This window comes from Protopterus annectens, chromosome 6.part0, assembly GCF_019279795.1.
Source record: "Protopterus annectens isolate FY-2018-M chromosome 6.part0, PAN1.0, whole genome shotgun sequence".
Taxonomy (NCBI): Eukaryota; Metazoa; Chordata; order Ceratodontiformes; family Protopteridae; genus Protopterus; species Protopterus annectens.
The window spans coordinates 307,397,041-307,422,874 of record NC_056737.1 but is presented as its reverse complement, the minus strand read 5'-3'; the positions used below and the strand labels follow the sequence as shown (position 1 = coordinate 307,422,874).

Below are 25,834 nucleotides of genomic sequence, written 5' to 3'. Positions count from 1 at the left end.
ATTACTCTTCTTCCCCTGGCTCGCTTCTACATGCGCCTTCTTCAGTGGATGCTGTTCACACAGTGGTCGTACCAACAACTTCCAATGCGTCACCAGATTCTGGTGACACAGACTTGCAAAGATCATCTTGCTTGGTGGATCACATCTCCTCAGCTTCACCAAGGCAGACACTTTGTACCCCCATCCCCGATAGCCACTGTCACCACGGATGCCTCCCTGATCGGGTGGGGGGGGGCATTATCAGGGCAGGATGGTTCATGGGACGTGGCAGCCGTTCGAGTACCACCTGCACATAAATGTCCTGGAGATGAGAGCAGTGCTTTTAACGTTGCAAGCCCTCAACGACTTTCTTCCCGTAAGGACAATTGCAGTCCACACAGACAACATGTCTGTAGTTTGGTATATCAACAAACAGGGCGGAACCAAATCCTACCCCTTGTGTCGAGAAGCGCTCAGACTATGGCAATGGGCGATCTCCTCTCATCGGTTTCTGGTAGCAACGCATATCCCTGGGAAAACCAACATTGTAGCGGACAGATTGAGCAGAGCTATTCTCATGCCTTACGAGTGGTCTCTCAAGCAATCTATAGCGGAAGAGATTTTTCTGGAGTGGGGTCGTCCATGTTGCGATCTTTTTGCTACTCCCCAAAACAGCAAATGCCCAGACTTCTTCTCTCTCTTCCCTCTTCCAGGCCATCCCCCCAGAGACGCTCTGACCCAGGATTGGCCCCAGGGACTTCTTTATGCCTTCCCTCCATTTCCTCTGATCCCTCAAGTTATCCAGAAGGCAACCGTTTTGAGAGCCAAATTGATTCTCATTGCCCCTTACTGGCCTCGACAAGTTTGGTTCCCGTTCCTCCATCGTCACCTTTTGGTGCAGCCGTGGCATCTGGACCCAGTGCCAGATCTTCTGATTCACCAATCCGGTCAGCTGCACCGGTCTATCCCTTCTCTCAACCTCACAGCATGGTTGCTCCACTTCCTTCCTTAGCCAGGCTTCCTTTGATCTCTAACCCTGTTAGAGACATCATAGTAGCTTCTTTAAAATCCTCTACCAGGAGGATTTATGCAAGCAAATGGAAACGTTTCTCTTATTGGGCTAAGGCCAAGAGTATTGATCCTTTCACTGCCCTATTCAGGCAGTCCTGGACTTCTTAGCAGAGATATTTCATGCAGGCTCCTCTTCTTCCACAGTCAGAGTTCAATTGGCTGCTATCTCGAACTTTCATGTCGGGATCTCAGATCACAATATTATGTCCCATAGGCTCTGCAGGGCCTTCTTGAAAGGAATTTTCCTGCTAAAGCCTCCGATCAGGAATCCTCCTCCTCAGTGGGATCTAAATTTAGTGCTGACATCCTTGATTCTTCCCCCCTTCGAGCCAGCTGTTTCTTGTTCCCTGAAATTTCTTTCTTGGAAAACTTTATTCCTAGTGGCTATTACATCGGCCAGGAGGGTGTCTGAACTTCAGGCTCTATCAGTTCGACCCCCCTATTTGATTTTTCACAAAGACAGAGTATCATTGAGAACTAATCCGACCTTTTTGCCTAAGGTCGCTTCAAAGACCAATTTGAATCAATCCATTGATCTCCCTGTATTTTTCCCAAACTATTCAGACAGAGCCGAACAAAAACTACATTATCTTGATGTCCACCGTCAACTCAGATATTATTTGGACAGAACAAAAAAATTTAGGAAATCTGATCAACTTTATGTTTCCTATGCAGATAATAAGAAAGGCCTTCCTGTTTCTAAAGTAACCTTGTCTAGATGGCTTTCTTGTGACATCTCTGAAATTTATCTGCTCAGGGGAAAACAGCTGTGCTCAAAACCTAAAGCACATTCAACTAGGAGCTTAGCTACTTCTACAGCCTTTCAAGCTAGACTTCCTTTAGACACTATTTGTGCAGCGGCCACTTGGGCCACTCCTCATACTTTTGTTTCCCACTACAAATTGGACTTTGCCTCCAGGGACAGAGCCAGTTTTGGCTCTACAGTCCTCAAGAGTCTGTTCCATTGAGCCACCCAGGATAGAGGTGCTAGGGACGCGGTCCCATCAAGCAAGAATGAAGGCGAGATTAACAACTTAACATTAAGAAGTTATGTACCTACCATAACGTTCCATGTTAGCTGTCTTCTCTCGCCTTCTTTCTTGCGACCCTCCCTCCTTCCCCCAGGCCTGGACAGACCTTTCTATAAGAAATAATTATGCTGAAGACCATTCAGACCTGGTCCTTCTTCCATCCTGTAAGTTTTCTTCTTCCTTTTGGAAGTGTTTTTATGCTTGGTGCTATTGCCCTTTGTCATCAAACGAGATCTGGGTACTTACCGCCTTGCATCATGGGATATGGGGCTGCCTCGAGCTGGTAAAAGTGACTCTCGAGCTTAGCAAGTGCAGAGTCGGAGCCGAGGATCGGCTCCGAACCCATCAAGCAAGAAAGAAGGCGAGAGAAGACAACTAACATGGAATGTTATGGTAGGTACATAACTTCTTATTTTTGCACTTTGTTTTCTACAGAGACTGCTGTTGTCCATTTCCTTTTTCAGTAGATTTTTGCTATAATCTCGTGCTTGAAAATTATTCTTTAAAAGGTCCAATTCCTGTGTAAAGGAATTTTCATTCATGCAAAGTCTGGACATTCTACAGACTTGTCCCTTGACTATGTGTTAGAATACATGTCTAGGGTGCATGGTGTCAAATCTAAGCATGCTGTTGGTCCACTAAGGCTTCCTATATAGTGATGCTCTACCTCCCCAAGTTAATGATTTATTTTTAAAAGAAACAAAAATTTGAAAGATATTCTATGTCAAGAATCTATGCCTTTAAAAACCCAAGGCATCAAAAAGAAGGGAACTTATCCATGCCTACACTGTAAAGTCTGTAAGCACATTTTACAAGGAAACTCTTTTATACACCCTAGGACCAACACAATGTACTTTGTGAATATGTATGCTGACTGTAATACACAAAATGTTGTCAATATTGCAAACTGTTGAGATTTGTTGAGACTGATGGCAATGCCTTGGTGAGAGCACAATTGGATTATATAACCTCTTGCCTTTGATCAGTAGGTGTCTGGTCGGATTGGTTATCAGCCAATCGTCCATGTAAGGAAACACTCAGAACTCATGCAGTCTCAACTGAGCTACTTCTACTGCCATGCATATGGGGAACACTCTGGGGGCAGTGGTGAGGCCAATGGGTAGTGTGCTGAATTAGTAATAACTGGCTCCCAAGCTGGAGGCATTGGTATCTCCTGGATCACCTGTTCATTCTTGTGATAGTACACATCCTGAGAGATCTGCTGAGCACATCCAGTCATCCTTGTGCAAGAAAGGGAAAATGGAGTGAACCATGACCATCCAAAACTTTGTACACTGAACCAAACTTGTTCGGACTGCTGAGATCCAAAATTGGTCTCCAGTCCCATTTTCTTTGGTTCTAAAGAATCTTAAGTTCTGGATTATTTTTGGCTCGGGGGGACCTCCTGGACAACTCTCTTCTAGAAACTTTATTTCTAGAGCTGCTGCTTTCCTCTGACTGGGTGGAAAACAGGAATTCTGTATACTGTCGGGGGGTAGAGAAAATGGAATTTTATAACCTCTGGAAATAATACTCTACACCCATGTATCTTCTATATTGTCCAGACAGGCTCTAATGCAGGGATAAAATGATCCCAGACTGCTTTCAGAGAAGGGCAAATCAGGCCTCTTTTCAGGACCGCTATTAGGGTCTGTCGAAGGAATCTCTGTACCCCTGGTTCTGCGTGCCTCCTCTGCCGTGAGGATGGCATCTTCCATTAGAGTTCCCCCCTCTGCCCCTGGAGGGAACTCCCTCCACGTAATCATGGAAAGGACCCTGGGACTTTCTAAACCACATTTTTCTGACCACCTCGATTCCTAGAGAAGGTTCTTTGAGTATCAAAAAACACAGGCCCACTGCAGACAGTCTTACCATCTTGTTCCCACCTGGAGTGTATATCTTTAGCTTTAGGGCCAAACAAGGAGCTTCCTTCAAAAGGTGCATTGATGAAGGAAGACTTGAAAGGTTCTGCAAAAGTCACACAAGGTGCATCATTCAGGCATGTCTCAATGGAAATGCCTGAACCTGCTGCCCTAGAGGTACCTTCAGCTACATCTGAAATGAGACTCAGACAAATTAGTAATGAACTGTAATGTAGCCAACCATAATGCAACAAAATGCTGTGCCCCTGCAGTTATTTCTCCCGAGAGGGATTAAGAATTCTTTAATCAAATCCCTCTGAATTCTGCTGAAATATGCCAAGTAGTTCAGTGATCCAAGTGCAAAACCTATCTATTGCTCTAGACTCCCTGTTAGGGGATGAGCAGATCCGCTCAGAGTTCCTTCTTTGTGGCCGCTGCTACGACCACTGCATCTACTGGTACTCCTCTCTCAAACTCGCTCCCTTTGGTGGTGCCAGGATCCTATCTGGTCCTGTTTGTGATCGGCTAAAAATCTGGTTCCTTCTACACCCGCCGACAGATCAACACAATGAGCTTGTCAACGGGTACATCACCCAGGAAGCAGATGGGTCAGTCCCAAAAGCTTTAAGGAATACCAACTCCTCTTGGAAAGACTTATCAGTAGGCCAACCACCCTTTTGCTTAAGTATCTCTAAAAGTTCTCCAAAGGAGATGTTGTCAAGTGGTGATCTTCGGGACCCTTCCCCTTCATCAAAATCAGTATCTTCGATGATCAACTCTTGAGGGGAGTCTAAATGCCTCCTCTTGCACTTTCTCTCCCTACAGACATCTGTGGGATGCTCCGAAGTAGTGGCCTGAAAACTTTGGGCTGGCTGTCCCTGCGGAGTAGGGTAACTAGGCTCATGGCACAAAGCCATCTGGAAACCAGATGGCAGATCAGAGGTGGGAGGAAAGTACAGTTGTGTACACTTACCATAAATGTAGATGTTTGAGCATATTCACTGTTTGAGCATATTCACTGTTGCAGTAATTACATTTGGGTTATCTGCCTGCAGGTAGCCGTCAGCAGGCCTGAATATCAAAGTCCTGGGTTCCTGCGTCAGATGTGGTCTCCTTCTATGACGTTAGGTCGTCAGGGGTATAAAACATGCAGCAGACACCATTACATCAATTTTTCTTGCCCCAGATGTCAGGTGCCCCCATAATGGAAAGCAATTATATGTTAGGTTATACCCCCAACAAAAAGCAAATACACCAGAAAGCTGAAATATACTAAAGAAAAAGTATAGCCAAGAAAAGTCAGGGGGCTGGAGGGAGGGTAACCAGGACTGCAACAGTGAATACACTCGAACATCTATATTTATGGCAAGTGTACACAACTGTACTATGTTCTTCGTGTTTCACTGTTGCAGTCACTACATTTGGCTCGATTCCCAAAGCTAAGGAAGGGAGGAGGAAGTTAGAGAGCATTAGGATTAGCTATTAAGCCCTGCAAACCTGCAGTGGCAAAACCAGCTCTGGATTTAGAAAAAATAGGCATGTTGTAATGCTTGGTGAAGATATGTACAGAGCTCCAGGTAAGCAGCTTCTAGGATGCCCTTGGTAGGGACACCTCTGAGAAAGGATGTAGATGTAGAGGCAGCCCTGGTGGAATGTGATCTTATCTCCTGTGGGGTAGGTTTTCCATGGTGCTTATAGCAGAAATGAATGCAGTGGGCAATCCACTTAGAAATGGTTTGCTTTGAAATGGCCTTCCCTTCTGCCCCTGCAGCAAAGTCCACTAGCAGCTGTTCAGATTTTCTGAGAGGCTTAGTCCTGTCCAAATAAAATCTAAGTTGCCTGTGCACATCCAAAGAGTGCAGTATTCATTCTCCTTTGTTTTGTGGATTTGGGAAAAAGTAGGCAAATGAATGGACTGATTAAGGTCCACACTAGACACCACCTTGGGCATAAAGGAAGGCTTATTCCTGAGGGACACCCTGTCTGCATGGAAGATGATGAATGGTTCCACTGCCATGAGGGCCTGTAATTCAGGCACTCTTCTTGAAGTGATGGCTAGAAGGAAGGCTGTTTTCCAAGAAAGAAATTTCAACTCTGCAGTTGCAAGCTGGCTCAAATGGAGGTAGAGTGAGCTTTTCCAATACAAAGTTAAGGTCCCAGGCTGGAGTAGGGGGTCTCCTGGGTGGTCTTAAATTTTTGGCCCCTCTGAGAAATTGCTTTAGCAGGGGGTGAGAGAAGAGGGGTGGTTCAGTATTATAATGAGCTGAAATGGCAGAGGCATGAATTTTAATTGACGAGAAGTAAAGGCCCTTGTGGAGCATCTCTGTTAAGTACTGAAGAATATGCGGTAAGCTGGGCACTGTTGTGCCCGTCCCCTGAGTCTGGCTCCAGGAACAGTATCTTTACCACTTTTCAACATAGGATTTTCTAGTACTAAGCCTCCTTGCCTCCAGAATGACATCTAGCACCTGCTTACTGAGGGATGTTATTGGAGAGCTCAAGGAATTAGCCAGGTTCAGGGTTTGAAGTTGAGGATGCAGAATCTGGCCCTCCTGCTGGGACAGCAGGGAAAGGGCCTGAGGCAGGTGCCATGGTTCCAGCTATGACATACTGCGCAAGAGGGGGTACCAATGTTGGCGTGGCCAGTCTGGTCCAATCAGTATTGTCCTTGGTTTGTCCTGTTTGATCTTTAGCAGAACTTTCGAGAGGAGAGGCAGAGGGGGAAGGCATAAACTGAGAGGCTTTCCCAGGTGAAGGACAGGGCATCCACTTTCCAAGCTTGACTGTGGGAAGTCCTTGTGCAGAATTTGCCCAATTGGTAGTTCTGAGGGGAGGCAAACAGGTCTATCTCTGGATTCCCCCATTTGTTGCTCAAAAGGTTGAATATTTTTGGTTCCAGTTTCCACTCGTGTGGGTCCAGGAGATTTCTGCTTAGGTCATCTGCCAGTGAATTTAGCTTGCCTGGCAGGAATTGAGCTTGTAGGTGCACTTGGTAACTCAAGAATGTGTTCCACAGAGCCATGGCTAGTCTGCAGAGAGAATAAGAGTGGGTTCCCCCCTGCTTGTTTATGTACCACATAACAGTGGTGTTGTCTGTCTTTACCAATAAATGTCCTGGAAGAATGTGGTCCTTGAAGGCTGTCAGGGATTCTGTACAGCTAACATTTCTTTCTGATTGATGTGCACCTGACGCAGGTTCCATTTGCCCTGAATGCACTGCCCTGCCAAGTGAGCCCCACATGCATAGTCTGATGCGTCTGTTAGCGTTTGGGTGGCAGGGGATAGTGAATGGAAGTCCCTTGTTGTGTTAGCAGGCCTCTGCCCTCCAAAGGAACTCTTTCTTTATGCCAAGGAATGATAGGAATCATTGATTCCAGGTCCTGAGAATGTTGACACCATAGGCTTTTTAGATACCATTGTAGTTTCCTCAAATGCAGTCTTGCATATGGAATTAGTAGAATGCAAAAGGCCATGAACCCCAGGGCTTGCAGGATTTTCCTTGCAGATAGCTGGGTCTTTGTGGCCAGTAGTTTGAAGTAGGCTGTCAAACTTGTTTCTCTGGCGTGAAGTAAGCCATCTGGGAAGTTGTGTTCAAGCTTGCTTCCAGGAATACAATTTGTTGGCAGGGTACTAGATGATTCTTTTCGTTTATGGTGTACCCCAGTGAGGACAAAAGTTTCTTTACAAATGACAGATGTTTTATTAGCATGTCCTGGCTTTCTGCCTGAATTAGACAATCGTCCAGGTATGGGTATATTTGAATATTTCTTTGTCTGTAAAAATGCAATGACTGGAGCCAGACACTTTGTGAATACCCTGGGCACAGTAGATAAGCCAAAGGGAAGTGCAGAGAACCGATGGTGCATGGAGCCTGCTCTGAAGCGTAGGTATTTCCTGCAAGATTCCCTTAATGGAATGTGCAGGTAAGCTTCATTTAAGTCTAAGGTTGCCAATCAGGCATCTTTGCCTAGCATAGGAAGCAGCTGTTGAAGTGTTAGTATTCTTAATTTTGGGATTAACAAAAAGGTGTTTAGAATAGAGAGGTCCAGGATAGGATGCCAGGAGCTGCCTTTTCTGGGTACCAGGAAAACTCTCGAGTAAAAACCTTGTCCCCTTTCTTCTGCTGGGACAGGCTAAATAGCCCTGATACTTAGAAGAGAGAGAGAACCTGCTGTTGAGCCTCTGCCGACAGATTTGGGGGTAGATCTGGCCAACCGTGTGGGATTGGTAAGGTGTGGAAGTTGAATCTGTATCCTTGAAAAACTATATTTGAAACCCATTTGTCCTGGGTAATGAGTGCCCAGTTTTTTGCATGCAGGGCTATCTTTCCCTCTAAGGGAGCAGGCAGTTGAGCAGGGCTTGGAAGGTTTAAGGTTAAGTCAATGTGACATTTTTTTCATAGGGTGGTGTCTTACTACTTCCAGCTTTGGAAGTGGGAGTCCCCCACTGATTAGGCCTGCGAGTACCTTGAGACTGTAGCCTAGGTGGTCTGCTGTTCCTGGGTTTGGACTGAAGGCCTGGAACAGACAGGAAAGGACCAATTCTTAGAAGGCCAATGCCTGCTAAATCTGAGAGGCTGAACTTGCAGGAAATCTTTTAACAGTTTGCATAGATTTAGCTTTTTCCTCCATCCTTTTAAGGACTTCTGCTTTGCTGCCAAACAGGCAGTCTTGGTTTAAGGGATCATCCAGTAATTTAGCTTTAACATGATCTGGCAAATTCTGCTCCTTAAGCCAAGCATGCCTTCTAAGCACAGACCCAGTGACATCAGCCCTGCAAGATGCTTCTAAAGAGTCAAAACCACATTGCAAAGTATATTTACCAACTTGTTCAGCAGAATGTATTAAATCCTATAATTCTTTATTTTCAGCCAAGTCAGGAATCAAAATCATTTTCTGTTTATGAAGTCCCCTAATATGCTGCTGATACTTTAGCATATGAAACTGGCAGTTTAAGGCCCTAACGGCCAAAGTAGCAGAAATGTATACCTTCTTACCCCATCTGTCAAAGGCCCTGGACTCTCTGAGGTGGTAGGGTTTTTGGCAGTAGTAGTCTTAATGCCTTTAGGTCCTTGAGAAATCACAGTAGGATTACTGAAGAGGAACTTGTGAGAGTCAGGTACTCTGTCAGGCTTCCTGGGAGCTGGAGGTAAAGTGTCTGGGGCCAGGCTAGATTCCAAAAAGGCATTATCTACAATGTCCAGGACTGATGGGATAGCTCAAGGCCTGTGTTGAGGGAGGAGTAAGAATTCCCTAAGCCTCTTTTTGGAATCAGAGTAATCCTGGCTTTCCCAACGGAAATGCTCCTTAAGTGTGCGCAAGGTTTCACCAAAAAAAAAATCTTCTGGAGGGGAAGCAGAGAGAATGGAATCCTCTGCATCAGAATCCTCATAGATAGATCAGGGCAAATCCTGGTAATCAGAAGAAACAGAAATTTCAGAATCCTGATCAGAAGGAAAATCAATTCTAGGTCTCAGTGTGAAGGTTGGCTTCCCCTAATTAAAGTAATAAGGTCTTCAGCCATTCTTTGTTTTTTGGGCATATGGGCCTGACCATGCGGTTTGGACGTCTGTTTTCTAGGCGTGGGTCAAGTTTTAGGCCTTTAAGTACATGGCGTCGGTTTGAAATGCAAGTCAATAGGCTTGAATACACCCTCAGAAGCCGGTGCCTGCACAGCGGCTCCAGACCCATCCAAGGTAGAGACATCTGCAGGTTCCATAATCAAAGAAGCATCTCGCGGCATACCGGACTTCGATGGGTCTCAGTAGAGGCCTGCAAATCTGAAGTAGCGGGTATCAGGGGCTGCGAAAGAGCCTCACTGAGTACCGGCGAACTGGCGGCTAGCTTAATGGAAGCATCGTCGGCAGCTTTGGACCTATGCGGTCTGTGTTTATCTTGATGTTTTTTTTTTTCAGAATGTCGATAGTCGGATGTCTTACCAAAGCCATTTCTGTACAGTTAAACAGAGTACCAAAATAATTTGCCGCAAAAAAGGAACAGACGACGAATAGCCCGGGGGTTGAATAATGTACAAAACTGACAGTGAGGGACGTTGTGTTCTGGGCCTAAGCAAGGAATGCAGTGCGAATGAAAATCTTTGAGCTATTTGCTTTCCACAGGTAATACAACTGTTAACTTTTACTGACATCTGTTAACAGCAAGAAAAAGGATCCCCAGTGGGGTACTTAGCTTTTTTTTTGAAGACTATGGTTCTGAAACTCAAAAACGAAAATTTCAGTAGTCGGCCGACTGGCTCTTGCGAACTGCTTCTGCTTCAGGCACCGCGCGGCAAGAAAGTCTGATGTAATGGTGTCGGCTGCATGTTTTATACCCCTGATGACCTGACGTCATGGAAGAAGAGACAGCATCCAACGCAAGAATCCAAGACTTTGATATTCAGGCCGGCTGAGGATTACCTGCAGTCAGATAACCTAAATACAATGACTGCAACAGTGAAACACGAAGAACATCTGTCCGAATCAGATTTCTAAAAAAGAACACTCTCTCTACTAGCTCAAAGGCTGAATGCCCCAAGGGAGAAGGAAGCCGACAGAACTGAGAAGACATGGTTCTGGCCATTGGCTCCATATAATCTGAAGGCAGAAATCAGTCAAGCTGTTCAATGCCAAAGCCCCAAGGGGTTGACACAGCTCTGACAGCTTCAGAGTGTACTCTAGCACCTCAGAGCCAACAACGGCGCTTTGGCTTCAAGAGTCATCTGGCTCAGGTACATTCAGAGCTGGTCCACTCAGAGAAGTTATCGAATCCGAAGATACAACAGTCTTCAGATCTGATACAGATGGCCATGGGAAGCTTGGATCCAAGGGCTCAAAAGCCAAAGGACGAATCGGAGGAGGAGCCAAAATAGGTGGAGTGATGCTAACAGTGTCTTAACCCAAAGCAGTAGGAGCTGGGATAACTCATCTATATCTGCACAGAGAAACTTTATCATTCTATCTACATCTGCCTCTGTAAGACCCCTGGAAGAATGGGAAGAAGCTAAAGAGGGAGAGCTAAAGAATTGGTGCCTCTAGAAAGGGGGAAGGTAGCCAAGAGGGGACTGGGTTCAGATAGGATGCATAACAGGTCTGAGGGAGCACTTTTGGCTCTGAGAGAACTGGATTAGATGAGGCACACCTTACAGAGTCAGATCAGAGGATTTGTTTTTCGGATCAGACTGTTTCAAAATCTTGCAGGCCAGTTCCTTGTTCAGATCCAAACAAATAGTGGAGGATCCAGACAGTTCATGAAGTCATTTTCTCGACTCTTTTTAACCTGCCTTGGAGGGTTGAGCTCCAGACAGGGACTCTGAAATAGTTGTAAGGAGAAGTCCCTTCAGTCAATTTTTTTCCTGTCTACTAAAGCCCTTGGATTAGAAAGGATTTACAAATCTCACAAGGGACTTTCAAATGGGCAGGGCCCAGAAAATAGACAAGAGTCATAGGCATCGGATAAAGGGATCTTGCACCCATATTCCTTAAACTTTTTGAAACCTGAAGGTTTTTCAGCCATTATGAAGGTAAACAGCAAACAATAAGGCAGATTTTTTTTTTTTAAATACAAGTAAAGGAAGAAAAACTAACAATGGTAGAAAGAATTACCGAAACTGTAGAAAGATATTTGGGGGAACCTACCAGCAACAGTATTACAGATATATATGCAGAAAAAACACATAGGGTTAAGAGAGGATAACTAATATAACAGCACAAAAAATATAAAATAGAAATATACAGTAGAAAAGGGAGAAAGGTATAAAGTCAGAACTTTTATAACTCACTAACTGCTGGAGATCCGACAGCGGTCATGTCTGTACATGAAGGCGGCAAACAATATCAGAGGTATGGAGGGGCACGACAGCATTATGGGCAAAGGAGGAGCTCAAGAGTTTGCAGTAGCCAAGAGCTGTAAAAAGCAGCAGAGATGGATCAGAGAATTGGATCCGAACCCACATGTTGAGGAATGAATGAAAATTGACATCACTGACAAAAACACAAGGAAAAGGGGACAAAATCAATACTGTAGAAGGGAAAGTGATTAGATCATAGCATACAAAATAGAATGGGTAAACACTTTAAAGTGAGAAACTACTAGAAATAAAGTAGTTCAACTTTCTTACAATGATGCCAGCCAACAGAACATTTCTGCTAGTTAGCATTAATTACAGAAAGAGGTCACACACACACACACACACACACACACACACACACACACACACACACACACACACACACACACACACACACACACACAACCTATCACAAAACATAAACTACTAAAAAGAAGTTATGTCTTACCATAACGTTCCATCTGTGTTGTTGATCTTCATCCATTCATCACTGATGGGTTATCGGTTCCTTCCTCAGAACAGAATTGGCCTTATACAAGCTCACACCAGCCAAAAACCCTTGAGCCAAGCTTTTACCCACAATACCCATCTCCCTGTTACTTCAGACAGAGTTTGCCCTAACTTAGTAAAACAGTTAGTTATGCACTCACCACAACGATCGATGTATGTGGTCCATCTCGCCTACATTCCTTACTCACGGGTTTGGAGCCGAGAATCGGCTCCGACTCAGCCAAATTTCTCTAGCACGAAGTCTCTAATTGGCTGGGCTAACCCGGTATCCCAGGACGCATCTTGCCCTAGCCCCAGATCTTGTTTGCAATCATAACCCATACTCAAACACTGGAAGAAATTCCAGCTAGATAAAGGAACAAAATCACTGACCTTGAAGGGTCCACAGAGTCAATATTTCTCCAAATCCTCTAGGAAGGGGGCAGGTGGGAGGGTACGTAGGAATGTAGACGAGATGGATCACATACATCGATCGTTATGGTGAGTACATAACTAACTGATGTTATGTGGTCTTACCTCGCCTACATTCCTTACTCACGGGACAGCGTCCCCAGCACCTCTATCCTGGGAGGCTCATAGGAAGATACTCTTGAGAACCATGGAACCAAAGGAAGCTCGGCCCCTAGAAGCCACGTCCAGCTTGTAATGAGTAATAAAAGTGTTGGGAGAGGCCCAAGTAGCCGCAGCGCAAATATCATCCAAGGAATGCCTAGCATGAAAAGCTATTGATGTAGACATAGCCCTGGTAGAGTGAGCCTTGACGGGAAAAGGTCAATTTCAGCCTGCTGACGAGTAGATGAATGAAATACAATCTTTGATCCATTTAGAAATTGTGCACTTGGAAATAGGACAGCCTGATCTGTTCTCTGAAAAGAATACAAACAGTTGATCAGATTTCCTAACATACTTAGTCCTGTGTAAATAAAATCTCAGTTGTCTGTGCACATCCAAATGATGAAACCTGAACTCTGCTTTATTGGAAAAGTTCGGAAAGAACACTGGTAGCTCAATAGATTGATGAAGATTGACAGTGGATGACACCTTCGGAAGGAAGGACGGGTTAAGCCTCAAGGAAACTCTGTCCTTATGAAAGAACAAATACGGAGGTTTAATGGACAAAGCTTGATGTTCTGATAGCCATTACATCGGCCAGGAGGGTATCAGAAAAGCCATCTTCCAAGATAAGAATTTCAATTCACAAGTGGCAGCCGGTACAAAGGGTGGGGACATAATAGCTAGAGCGTCCCTGGGTGACTCCCCCTGTGGGGGGGATCAAAGTGAAGTACTTGATGAATTTGGCATTGAGGGGGCTGGCGAAGAGATCGCAGCAAGGCTGACCCCACCTTTTGAAGATCTGAACCGCCAGTTGGTTGTTCAGGGACCACTCGTGAGGCATCAGAATAGCTCTGCTTAGCCTGTCCGCTTATCACGTTGCCACTAGAAACCGTTGGGAAGACACTGCCCACTGCCACATTCGCATGGCCTCTCTGCAGAGGGGACAAGATCTGGTTCCCCCTGCTTGTTCAGGTACCACACTATGGACATGTTGTCCGAGTGAATTGCAATCGTTCCCAGAGGTAGAGAGTCTTGGAGTGCTCGCAACGCCAGAAACACCGCTCTCATCTCCAGAACATTGATGTGCAAGTGTACCTCATGATCTTGCCAGGTGCCTTGGACCGTCCTGCCTAGATAATGCCCCCCCCACCCCATCTGGGAGGCGTCCGTGGTCACCGTGGCCACTGGTGACATAGGAATCAAGCTCCTTCCTCTGTCCAGATTGGAGGAGCGTAGCCATCAGTGGAGGTCCTGTTTGCATCGCTCAGTGAGAAGTATCAAATGGGAAAGAGGAAGTTTCTGAAAGGACCACCAAACCGACAGGAGCCACTGTAGGATCCGCATGTGTAACCTGGCCAGAGGTACCAGCAGGATGGTGGAGGCCATGGATCCCAAGAGCTGAAGAACTAACCTGGCCTGAACTTTTCTGAGGGGCAACAGTGCGTGGATCTGAGACTGCAACACTCTTATCCTCTCTTGTGGCAGAAAGGCGCGCATTTGAATAGAGTCTAGCTCTGCACCTATAAACATAACATGCTGTGAGGACTGCAAGGCAGACTTTTCCCAGTTCAAAGTGATATGGTCGTCTCCCTGGCTTGAACGAGCAGATGCCTGGTGGGGGCGGCGAGAAGCCAGTCATCCAGATATGGAAACACCTGGAATCCTAGACGTCTCAGGTGAGCTGCCACCACTGCCAAACACTTGGTAAACACCCTGGGGGCTGTGGTGAGACCAAAGGGCAGGGCACAAAACTGGAAGTGACTGGCTCCTAGCCAGAAGTGTAAATGACTCCTGGATGCCTTCTCCATTTTGATGTGGTAGTAGGCACCCTTGAGATCGATGGAGCACATCCATACTCCTTTCTCCAGCAGTGGAAAAATGGACTGAAGCGTGACCATTCAGAACTTGGACTTCAGAACGTAGTGATTCAGTCGACTGAGATCCAGAATGGGTCTCAGGTCACCTGTTCTTTTCAGCACCAAAGAGAGTCTTGAGTAAGTTCCTGATCCGACATGGTCTGAGGGAACTGGTTGGATGACTCCTTTTCGAGCAGCTTTGTAACTTCTAGTGCTGCTTGATCCGGTTGACTGGGTGGGACGTCTGGGATCCTTCTGACTGGGGGTGGGGGGGGGGTGTCGATGCAAAGGGAATAGTGTAACCTCCAGTAACTATTCGAAGCACCCAATGATCCTGGGTGATGCTTTCCCAGGCTTCCAGATGCAACGAAATTCGGCCCCCAACTGGCTCCGGAATAGCACAGTGGGGCAATGCCTCAGGAACGCTGGAAGGAAGAACCACAAAAGGAATCGCGGTCTCCTGAGTTGCGGTGGCCTCCTCTGCCTCTAGGACGGAGTCTTCCGGAATAATACCCTCCCCCTCTAGAGGGGGACTCGCCTTGAGCTGCGGGAAAGGACCTCAGACTTTTTTAACCACATTTTCCCTCCTCTTTGAGCCTTGGGATAAGGCCTAGAAGGGAGAGAAAAAACGGGCCCCTACGGCAGATAGGGTCTTTCCCTCCTGTTCACATCTGGTGAGGGTGTCTTTCACTTTGGGCCCGAAGAGAGAGGACCCATCAAAAGGGGCTTCAGTGAAGGAAGACTTAAAGGCCTCCGCGAAATGACACAGGTGCATCCAGGCTTGCCTTCTGAGAGCTACGCCTGAGCTAGCTGCCCTACTCGCCCCTTCGGCTGCATAAGATTTGAGCCTCATAGACGAGTTGACAATGGAACCAAGGGTAGACAACTGGGCGTTAACAGCCTGCTCCACCGCCTCAGGCATGTTACCCGTCAGAGTATCTCCTAGCTCCTTCAGGAGATCTCTTTGGAGCAGAGTGAAATGACAGAGGTAATTCAACGACAGTAAGGTAAAGGTCACCGAAGACAGGGTACACTTCCCATACCGGTCCATACTCCTGGACTCCTTGTTAGGAGGGTGGACTGAAAAAGCCTCTGCAACTTCCTGCTGAGTGGCTGCCGCCACCACCAAGGCATCTACCGAAACCCCTTTGGTAAGAAACTCTTTCCCCGGGGGAGCAGACAGGAACTTGTTTGGACGACTGGGCACCAGTTCCACGGAATCAGGGTTCTCCCACACCCTTCGACAAATCAAGTCCAGGAGTTCGAAGTGTGGAGACACCCAGGAGGCAGAGGGTTGAGCTCCGAACGCCTTGAGGAATACAGACTCCTCCTCAGAGGGGGTCTTGGAAAGCCAGTCGCCTCACTGTCTCAAAATCTCCAGGATGTCGGAGAAAGAGACATCGGAGGATGACTCGGGGGACCCCTCCGATTCCTCGAGGTCTGTATCGGAAGTGAGGGACTCATCCTGGGAGTCTATGTGCTTCCTCTTGCAGAACTTCTTACTGGGAGGCTCCTCAGGCACAGACTCTGAGGGGCCCCCAGAAAGTAGGGGACCGCTCAAGGGGGTATCCCCAGAGCTTCGGGCTCTGCCATCCATGGAGAGGGGAGTGTCACAGGTTCTAGCCGGGGTGTAAGGGGACGGAGTGACAGATCCAGGCGATGTACCTGACGACCTGGCCAGTGCGCTCCTCATTGTTTCGAAGGCCACCCCCCCCCCCGAGTCCGAGGACTGACCAGTCTCCGAGACCACGACTGGAGTCGAGATTCCCTGAGCCGAAGCACCGAGAGGAAGGCTTGGAACAGACAGGAGTCTCGAGGTATCTCCCTCGGGTCCGACTGAGGAAACCAGAGTGCCGAAACCAGAGGACGGAGCCGACCTGGTTGGAGCCGAAGTCGGCTCCAATAGCCTCACATGGGGTATCGGAGCAGACACCAGAACATCACTCGGCGCGGAGCACTCTGGCTCAGACGACACATGGGTGTTCGGAGGAGGAATCATTAGTACAAGAATGGGAACCGGCTCCGGAGCCGACTGGGTCAGAACCGAAAACAGTTTTGCTAACACCGGCGACTGCAGGAACCTCTGGACCACCCTATCCACATCCAAATCAGACAGCCTAGAGGATTTTGAAGAAATAGGAGATCGGGATCTCCTAACTGGAGACTCATGCCTGACACTGGGTGACCGGCTCCGAATAGGTTCCAATAGTATCGGAGCAGAGGTAGACTCCAGTACAACAGATGCCTCCTGCGGCCCCGAGGACAATGGAGCCGAGGAGGTAGTATCCATTTCCGAATCCTTCTCCCCTGAGGACAGTGGAGCCAAGGAGGAAGTATCCAGTTTACAAATCTTCTCCGATGGCTCCGAAGAAGCAGACTGAGTCGGAGATCTTTTCTTGGCCTTAGGAGGCTTAGACTTGGTACTAGAAGACAAAGATGACTGCAAGGCCTCCTCAAAGGAGGGCTTAATCAGACCCTTCAAAATCAGCTTATTTTTATGTTCCTGCAGTACCCTAGGGCTAAAAACATGACAAACTGCAGGACTCTTGCAAGTGAATAGCACCAAGGCAATAAACACAGTGTGCCCATCTGTAATGGATATTTTATAGCCACATTTTGTACACTTCTTTAACCCAGAGGGTTTATGTTCCTTCAGTTCTTTCGACATGGTAAGCAACCGCGCCACTCACAACAGACAGAGACAAACACAAGAGGAAGGTGGGAAGACCAAAAACCACTTAAACGGACAAGGAAACTAATTTAAACGCCTCCTAAGAAGGAGTTTAACCACCAACACGAACACAGCACAAAACAACAAGGGAACACACTGGAGAGGACTAGATCCTCTAACTTAAACGGGCCTAGCCCGCGAAAACAGTAGGGATACCACAAAACACAATACTCTCAAAAACTCACACAACAAGTAGTCAGATACAAAGCTAGCTATAAAAATAGCTTTTATCAAAAAGTAGACTGCTAAAATACTTTAGAAGTATTTTAAAAAGGGTACCTGGCCACAGCCAAGCGAGACTACGTCCTAACTCTACGAGTGGCAAACGAGATCTGGGGCTAGTGCGAGGTGCATCCTGGGATACCTGGTTAGCCCAGCCAATTAGAGACTTTGTGCTAGAGAAATTTGGCCAAGTCGGAGTCGAGAACCCGTGAGTAAGGAATGTAGGTGAGATAGGACCACATAACATCAAAGGTTTTCTATGAGCAAAAACCTTAAGCCAGGAGATGGACCCATAGTATCCCCCACTAGCCTCACGGTGGGGGAAGGTGGGTGGGACATGATGAATGGACGAATATCAACACAGATGGAACGTTATGGTAAGACATAACTTCTTTATCTGATGTTGTTAATCTTCATTCCATTCATCACTGATGGGACAGAGTCCCCAGCTACAGTACCTTAAGTCACTTATGTGGCCCTTATGGAAGAACATTTCTGGGCACCATTGAGCCAAAAGAAGCTCTTCCCCTGGAGACCAGATCCAATTTGTAATGAGTGATAAATGTATGGGGAGTAGCCCATGTAGGTGCTGCACAGATGTCGTCCATGGAAGCTCTAGAGTGAAATGCCACAGAAGTTGCCATTGATCTGGTGGAGTGAGCTCTGATGTTTTACAGAGCAGACTCTCTCTTGGTGATAAATGAAAATTATACAGTCTCTAAACCATTTAGATGTCACTTTAGAGACTGACTTTCCCATTTTTGGACCAGAGATATAAATAACTGGTCTGATTTACAGATTGTTTTTGTCCCAAGTAAAATCTCAGTTGTATGTGGACATCAAGTAAATGTAAACAATACACTCCTTTGTTCAAAAATTTAGGAAAGAACACTGGTAGGTCAATAGTCTGATTAATAGAGAACTCAGAGACTACTTTGGGAAGGAAAGAAGGGTTGGTCTGAAGTGATACTCTGTCCTTATGGAAAATCAAATAAGGACACTTCATGCAAAGAGCCTGGAGCTTCAAAATGCATCTGGCCGATGTAATGGCCACCAGAAAGAGATTTCCAAGATAGAAACTTGATGTCACAAGAGGCTGCTGGTTCGAAGGGAGGCCATGTCAAAGATTGTAAGACTAGTGTGAGACTCCATGGTTCTATGGGCTACTTAATTGGAGGTCTGGAGTGATGGACTCCTTTCAAAAAGGTTTTGGTTAGGCAATGTGAAATTAAGGAGGAATCACCAAAACCATTATGACAATTCGAAATGGCAACTAAATGAACTCGTATAGATGATGCTGCGGCACCCTCCTCAAAGAAGTTTGATAAGTACTGAAGTACGTCAGAATATGGATCTAGTTTTCTCTTTCTAGACCAAATTGAAAATCTTAATTTTGGGTGGCTAAACCCTTGGGGGTGAGAAATCAGATCTGGAACTGGATCCAAGATCCACGGTCGGCAAAGTAGATTAGGCAGAAAAAGAAGAACCATACCTGTCGAGGCCAATATCGTGCTATGAGAATCACTTTGCTTCTCAACCGAAGAGCTTTCTTCAAAAATTGAGGAATCCGAGGAATGGGAGGATAAGCATAAAGCAGTCCCGTGGGCCAATCGTGGATGACAGCATCCCTTGGCAAATCACCCTGCGGGGGAATTAGGGCGAAGAAGTTGCTGCATTTGCGGTTGGACAGGGAGGTGACTAGGTCGCAGAAAGGCTGGCCCCAATGGCTGAAAATCTTTGCTGTTATCTTGGGGTTGAGAGACCACTCGGGAGGCAGGAGAATGCATCTGCTCAGCTTGTCTACAATCACATTGGAATTCCCTGGGATATGCGTTGCTATCAGAAAGTGGTTGGAAGCTATCGCCCATTACCAAATTCTCATGGCCTCTCGATTTACGGGGTAGGACTTGGTTCCTCCTTGTTTGTTGATATACAAAACTACTGACATGTTGTCTGATTGGATAGCAATTGTTCCCGAAGGAAGGGCAGACAAATGCTTGTAATGCCAAAAGCACTGCCCTCAGTTCTAGAATGTTTATATGTAGATTGGTCTCAAAATTGGACCATGTGCCTTGCACGGTTATTCCCTGAAAATGCCCCCCCCCCCCCAATCAGGGAAGCGTCCGTGGTCACAATGGCGCTGGGCTGAGAGGAGTGAAAGGATCGGCTCCAAAGTTCTGTCTCTGACTTCATCCAAGATAGGTCTTGCATGCATCGATTTGTTATTTGAATCTTGAAGGACAAAGGGTGGAGATTTGGATACCATTGGGTTAACAAGAGCCACTGTAGGAGTCTTATGTGAAGCCTTGCAAGGGGTACCTATTGGTATTGATGCTGCCATTGACCCTAATAGCTGCAGAACGTCTCGGGCCAAAACCATGGCAGAGTATCACTCTGATCTGGATCCTTAGCCTTAGTAGCCTGTGATCTAGGAGAGAGATTAAACAAGAACGGGTATTGAAATTCACCCCTATAAATTCCAAAGATTGGGTTGGAGTCAGATTGGATTTCTCCCAGTTTATAGAGATTGCCAAAAGGTTTGCCAAAGAGAGGGTGTAGTCCAAGACTGTTACCAGTAGATGCTTGGTGGGGGCAGTGAAGAGAGTCAATCTAAGTAAGGAAACACCTGGAATCCTTGTAGTCTCAAGTGAGCTGTCACTGTTGCCATGCATTTGGTGAACACTCTGGGGGCTGTAGAGAATCCGAAGGGCAGAGCATGGAATTGGTAATGATTGGCTCCCAGTCGGAAGTAAAGGAACCTTCTGGAGCATTTTTCCATTTTGATGTGGTAATAGATATTCTGAAGGTCTATCTAGCACATCCAATCGCCTTCCTCCAGAAAGGGGAGATTAGACTGAACCATGACCATCTGGAATTTTGTCTGGGTGACTAACTTGTTTAAACAGCTGAGGTCCAAAACTGGTCTCCAGTCCAGGGTCTTTAGCACCAAAAAGAATCTTGCATAGAAATTTGGATCCGATCTGGTGGAACTTTTTGGATGACTCTCTTTAAATACAGCTTTTCTACCTGTAGAGCTGCTTCTTCCCTTAGATTGGTCAGAACGTCGGTTAATTCACTTTGGGTAGGAATGGAATGGAATTTGGTAACCTCTGGTTATCTTCTGCACCCAAGAATTGGTGGTAATTAATAGCCAGGCATTGGGGTGCAGAGAAAAGTGTCCCCCAGACTGCTTCCAGAAGATAGCAATCAGGCCGCTCTTCAGGAGCACTGATAGGGTTGTCCAGAAAGCTAATCTCTGGAACCCTGATTATGTGGACCTCCTCTGCCTCTGTAGGGGCATCTTCCAGAAGAGTTGCCCCCTCTGCCTCTGGAGGGTGAACTCACCAAGTGTGTCACGAAAAGGACCCAGAGACTTTGTGCCACAATTTCCCACTTCTCTGGCTCTTGGAAAAGGAGCCATGAGGAGTGGAGAAACGTACATCAACTGCAGACAGGGTCTTGCCACCCTGCTCACACTGGGCTAGTGTGTCCTTCACTTTAGGGCCAAACAAGGAAAACGCTTCCACTAGAGCGTTAAGGAAGACTTAAAAGGCTTCGCAAATGTCATAGGCGCATTCAGGCGTGACATCTCATAACTATCAGGACTTCAATAAACACATATCAAAATACTAAAGACTTAGCTAAGAGCTGGCTTGAACACGGCTTTACGGCTATGTGGCAAATGAGATCTAAGGTAAAAGGGAGAAGGGTGTTGTGGCTAAAAACTTGGCTCGATAGTTTTTTTTGGCTGGGGCAAGCTTGGTATAAGGCCGACTCGGTTTTGAGGACGGAAGCGATAACCAATCAGTGATGAATGGAATGACGATTAACATCATCAGATAATATATTTGCCAGACCACAGACATTTCAAGTTAGGGTACACATACGGACTTTGTCCTCAATGGGAAAAGTCCTCCATGCACCAAAATAGCAAGAGATAATGCTATGTTTATATGTGAATATATCAACTATCATTTTAAATTACAGTAGCACAAGACCAGCATCAAGCGCCCAATATAACTAACTGGTTCAGCGTCTGGACCTGAAGACAAGATCAGAAGTTCACTCATTTACTGTGCTAGAGTTCATCTCACAGAAAGACCACGGATAGCACTGGAACTGTGCAATTCCAGTTGCTGCTTCTGTATTGAATGAAGCCTTGTTCTTCTCAAAGAAAGATTTCCAGTACTTCTACTAAAGTCTTTAAAACAATCTTATAATGTGCTGCTGTATACCTTTGCGTACTTTGCTTATAAGCAAAGTTTGCACAATCTTATTAAAAAAACTTGATGTACACTTTTGTAAAAAGTACAAATGAAATTGGCAAAACAATCAGTAGTTACATGTGATCCAGAAAAAAATATACATTGTGGACTGACCTTTATATGGCTGGTAACCAAGAGGCCGAGACAGACTTGCCTTGAGATCAAAACTAGATTTCTTGTTGGTGCCTGGGGTGTCTGCAAGCTGAGCACTAAACTTGAATGGAGTTATACCTGAAAAAATATATAAAAGAAATACCTATGAAAGAAATTCTACCAAAATAAAAAATAAAGAAATCATATTAATGTGCAATACTGGAGATACTTCACCATTGAGAAGTAACACTGTGGTGATGAATCCAGAGGTACTAGACTTGAGAAAAAGACCAACGTATAAAAGGCCAGTAAGAGGCATGCAGCACTACAGCAGAAAAAGGTACTCACCCTCATCGGAGCTTCACAGTATTGCATCAACAAAAGGGGTTCTCTGTTTACATTTTACTTGTGCAAGAAAATACTTGCAGTACTCATATTGATGAGCTGGGTGTGTTCCAGGAGTCACCGTTACAACTCTCACATTAGCGAATTCAAATTTGTGCTAGCATGAGCTTTTCAGACATGTAAAGTCCATTTATACAAATGCTGCATCAACATACAGGGTTGAGATAGAAATGTGAGAACAATGCAAAATATGTCTTCAAAATTTAGAATAAGCCAAACACTTTCAACAGCAAAGAATGCAAATAAAAGGCTAACACCTGTACTAAACAAATGGTGGAATCAAAATAAAGCAAAAATAACAGACATTAAAGAGCAGAGTTATCCGTCCAGCTTTCAAGTTCTGTATCAGATTCGGAGAATAAAATTACAGGCCATTGCTCACACATTTATGATTTTATTCAGTTAAGGTATGTGTATAAAACTATCCAAAAAACAAGTAATCTCCGTAGAATCCCTGAAGTCTCAAAACAACCCACTAGTGTAGTGGGTCCAAAAACAAAACAGTGCAAGAAACTTCTCTGTGTGGAAGATTTTCAGTCCATATATTTCTAGTTAATCACTGTATATTAATCAGATCAGACAATAGTAGTATAGGTAGTGAAAGTAAACTCGTCAAGTCAAAACAAAAAAAAGTAATAGAAAATATATAATTGTACAGCATTACTAAGTATTCGAAAGTAATCCAAGCAAGGCAGGCACAGTCTGTTTCCAGTCGAAAATCCTTTAAGTACACAGACAAGCGATCCAAGTAAAACAAAAATAGAGTAATAATTTCCTCACACGCTTTCTATATATATATATATATATATATATATATATATATATATATATATATATATATATATATACTTTTTATCAGGCATGGGAGTTGTTTATTGTGCTGTAAAACAAAGTGTTATTGGTACAAATGTTAAATTCACATCCCTTCCCCCATCAATGTGACATTCGAACGGGTCCTTCCCTACTTAGTAGCTGTCATAATATATAACCCTTATGTACTTTAAATAAAATTATATAATGATGTGGTACCTCTTATTTAACTAAATTATTAGGTAGATTTATGATTTTATCCAAGACAATATACTACATGGCTGGAAATATATCAACCTTAGTTCATTTGCCAATCAAAAAAAAATATATAAATATATACATATACATTTTGCATGTAAAAATCAATTTCTATTTTCATAACCTATTGTTAAAGATAGCTTTTGTCCTTCTAGACTTCAGGTCTGTGTACAAGAACCCTAAAAACCTATATAATTGTATAATTAGCTGGTATTGTTATTACACATTTTGAATAAAGTGGAAAAAAGAACCAGAAAAGAATAAAAATAAGAAAAAATGTATGCATGATGATGGAAACAAAATATACACTTAAATTTCAACTGAATTAAAATGGTATTTAAAACCAATTTGTAAAATAAAATGAAGTAAAATACAATTAGTCATGTAAACAATGTGGCAGTTTTCTAAGTTCCAGTGCACTTTTAATTGAACAATAGTATAGTCCAGGCTTCCTAAAAGAGTTCAGCTTTAATTGCCACACGACTTCATGTTTCTCCAGAATATTCGGGATGTTTCCTTCAAGATCACCCATGGCTATGCGATCCAGGATCTGGAACTTAAGACCTGTGTACCTTATATGAAGAGAAAAGTGTCTGGCTAGTGCATTATTTTTACATCCAGAGCGGATTTCTGACAGATGACATGAAATCCTACGCTTGAGTTTATTTACAGTCTTGCCGGCATAGAATGCATCACATTCATTGCACTGTGCCCTGTAAATTACTTTTTTAGTGTTACAGTCACCCCCTGCACTGGCTTTAATTATCTTCTTTAAATAAGGGCAATAAAAACCATCACCTTGCTGTATAAATATACAAAATGTACAATTAGTTTCACATCTTTTAGTGCTTTTCTCACAAGGTCTAGGTTTAAATTCAACAAAATTTCTAATGTTCCAGGCCTTCCTACAAACAAATGATGGGGCTTCACCTAAGATGTTAATCAGAAAAGGGTTTCCTGTGACAATGTCCCAGTTTTCTTAAATAATATTTTTCATACTGTGATAATCCAAAGTGTATGTCAGGATGCAGCTATTTTTGCATTTGTTATTCTCTATAGAATTACTTAACATTTTTCTACTGGGGAGGTTGAGTGAAGGTGCTTCAGTCCTTTTCAGTTCTATAATAAGTTCCAGGATGTTTTTGACATCTGACTTTCATAGCCTCTCACTAGAAAATCATTCTCTAAGTTGTTCGGGTTTCTCAAAACTGGTTCCATCTCTGGGGTAATTCGAGCTAATCTACAGCCTTGGGACTTCACTACATTATACTTGATTTTTGCTTTTACTGTGGAGTAATAAGTTAACCCTCGTTGGTTTTCTGAATAGATCAGTGGTGATTCTGCAATTGTTGGTGCCCTTGGAAATCTGCATATCTAAGAAACTGGTTGAAGTACAGCTATGGGAAGAGGTAAACTTCAGGAAGGGGGTTGTTTGATTGAGGTAAGTGATAAAATCTCCAAGCTGCAAGGCTACAGAGTTGATGAATTATTGAAATGATCTGTTACCCAAGTAGGATCTCAACTACCCAATTCACATTTAAAGACTGCAAAGATTATGTAGCCCTAGTTCTGTGGCAAAGGAAAAGAAAAGTACAGTTTTGTACCTACCATAAATGTAGATGTTAGAGTGTATACACTGATGCAGTCATTACACTTGGGTTATCCTGCCGTCAGGCGGTTCCCCAGTCGGCCTGAGTTCCAAAGTCTTGGTCCGGCGTCAGTTGCTGTCGCCCCCTCCCTGACGTCAGTGCGACAGGGGTATACAAGATGCAGCCGACGCCATTTTCTTCAGTTTTTCTTGCCCCAGATGTCAGGTGCCTCTAAATAGGTAGGCAATTCCAATTGCTAATAAAACATATATAATAGAAGCAGAAAACAACTTACAGTTACCAGCAAATACTCCCCAAAGGTAGTAAGGGTAGAAGACATAGGTACGTACCAGCCAGTAAGAGGGGAAGGAGGGAGGGTAACCTGGACTGCAGCAGTGTATACACTCTAACATCTACATTTATGGTAGGTACAAAACTGTACTATGTTCATCGTGTTACACTACTGCAGTCATTACACTTTGGTAGAATCCCAAAGCAGAGGAAGGGTGGCTGGTTCTATAAAGCATTAGGGGTGGCTGTAAGGCCCTGCAGCACTGCAGTGGCGAAGCCAGCTCTGGATTTAGAGTATAGAGGCAGATGGTAATGCTTGGTGAAGGTATGTACAGAACTCCAAGTTGCTGCTTCCAAAATATCCTTGGTAGGTACTCCCCTGAGGTAGGCAGTTGAAGTGGCTGTTGCCCTGGTGGAGTGAGATCTGATGCTGCTAGGTACAGGTTTTCCATGGTAGGTGC

General features: G+C 44.8%; 1 protein-coding gene across 1 annotated transcript in view; it reads right to left on the bottom strand.

Annotated features, from left to right (window-relative positions):
* NUSAP1 (nucleolar and spindle associated protein 1) overlaps positions 1-25,834 on the bottom strand; it is a 727,399-nt gene that overhangs the window by 210,741 nt on the left and 490,824 nt on the right. The window contains exon 6 of the mRNA XM_044073513.1: positions 22,042-22,158. Within this exon, the coding sequence (XP_043929448.1) occupies positions 22,042-22,158 (117 nt within the window). The remainder of the gene's footprint in view (positions 1-22,041; positions 22,159-25,834) is intronic.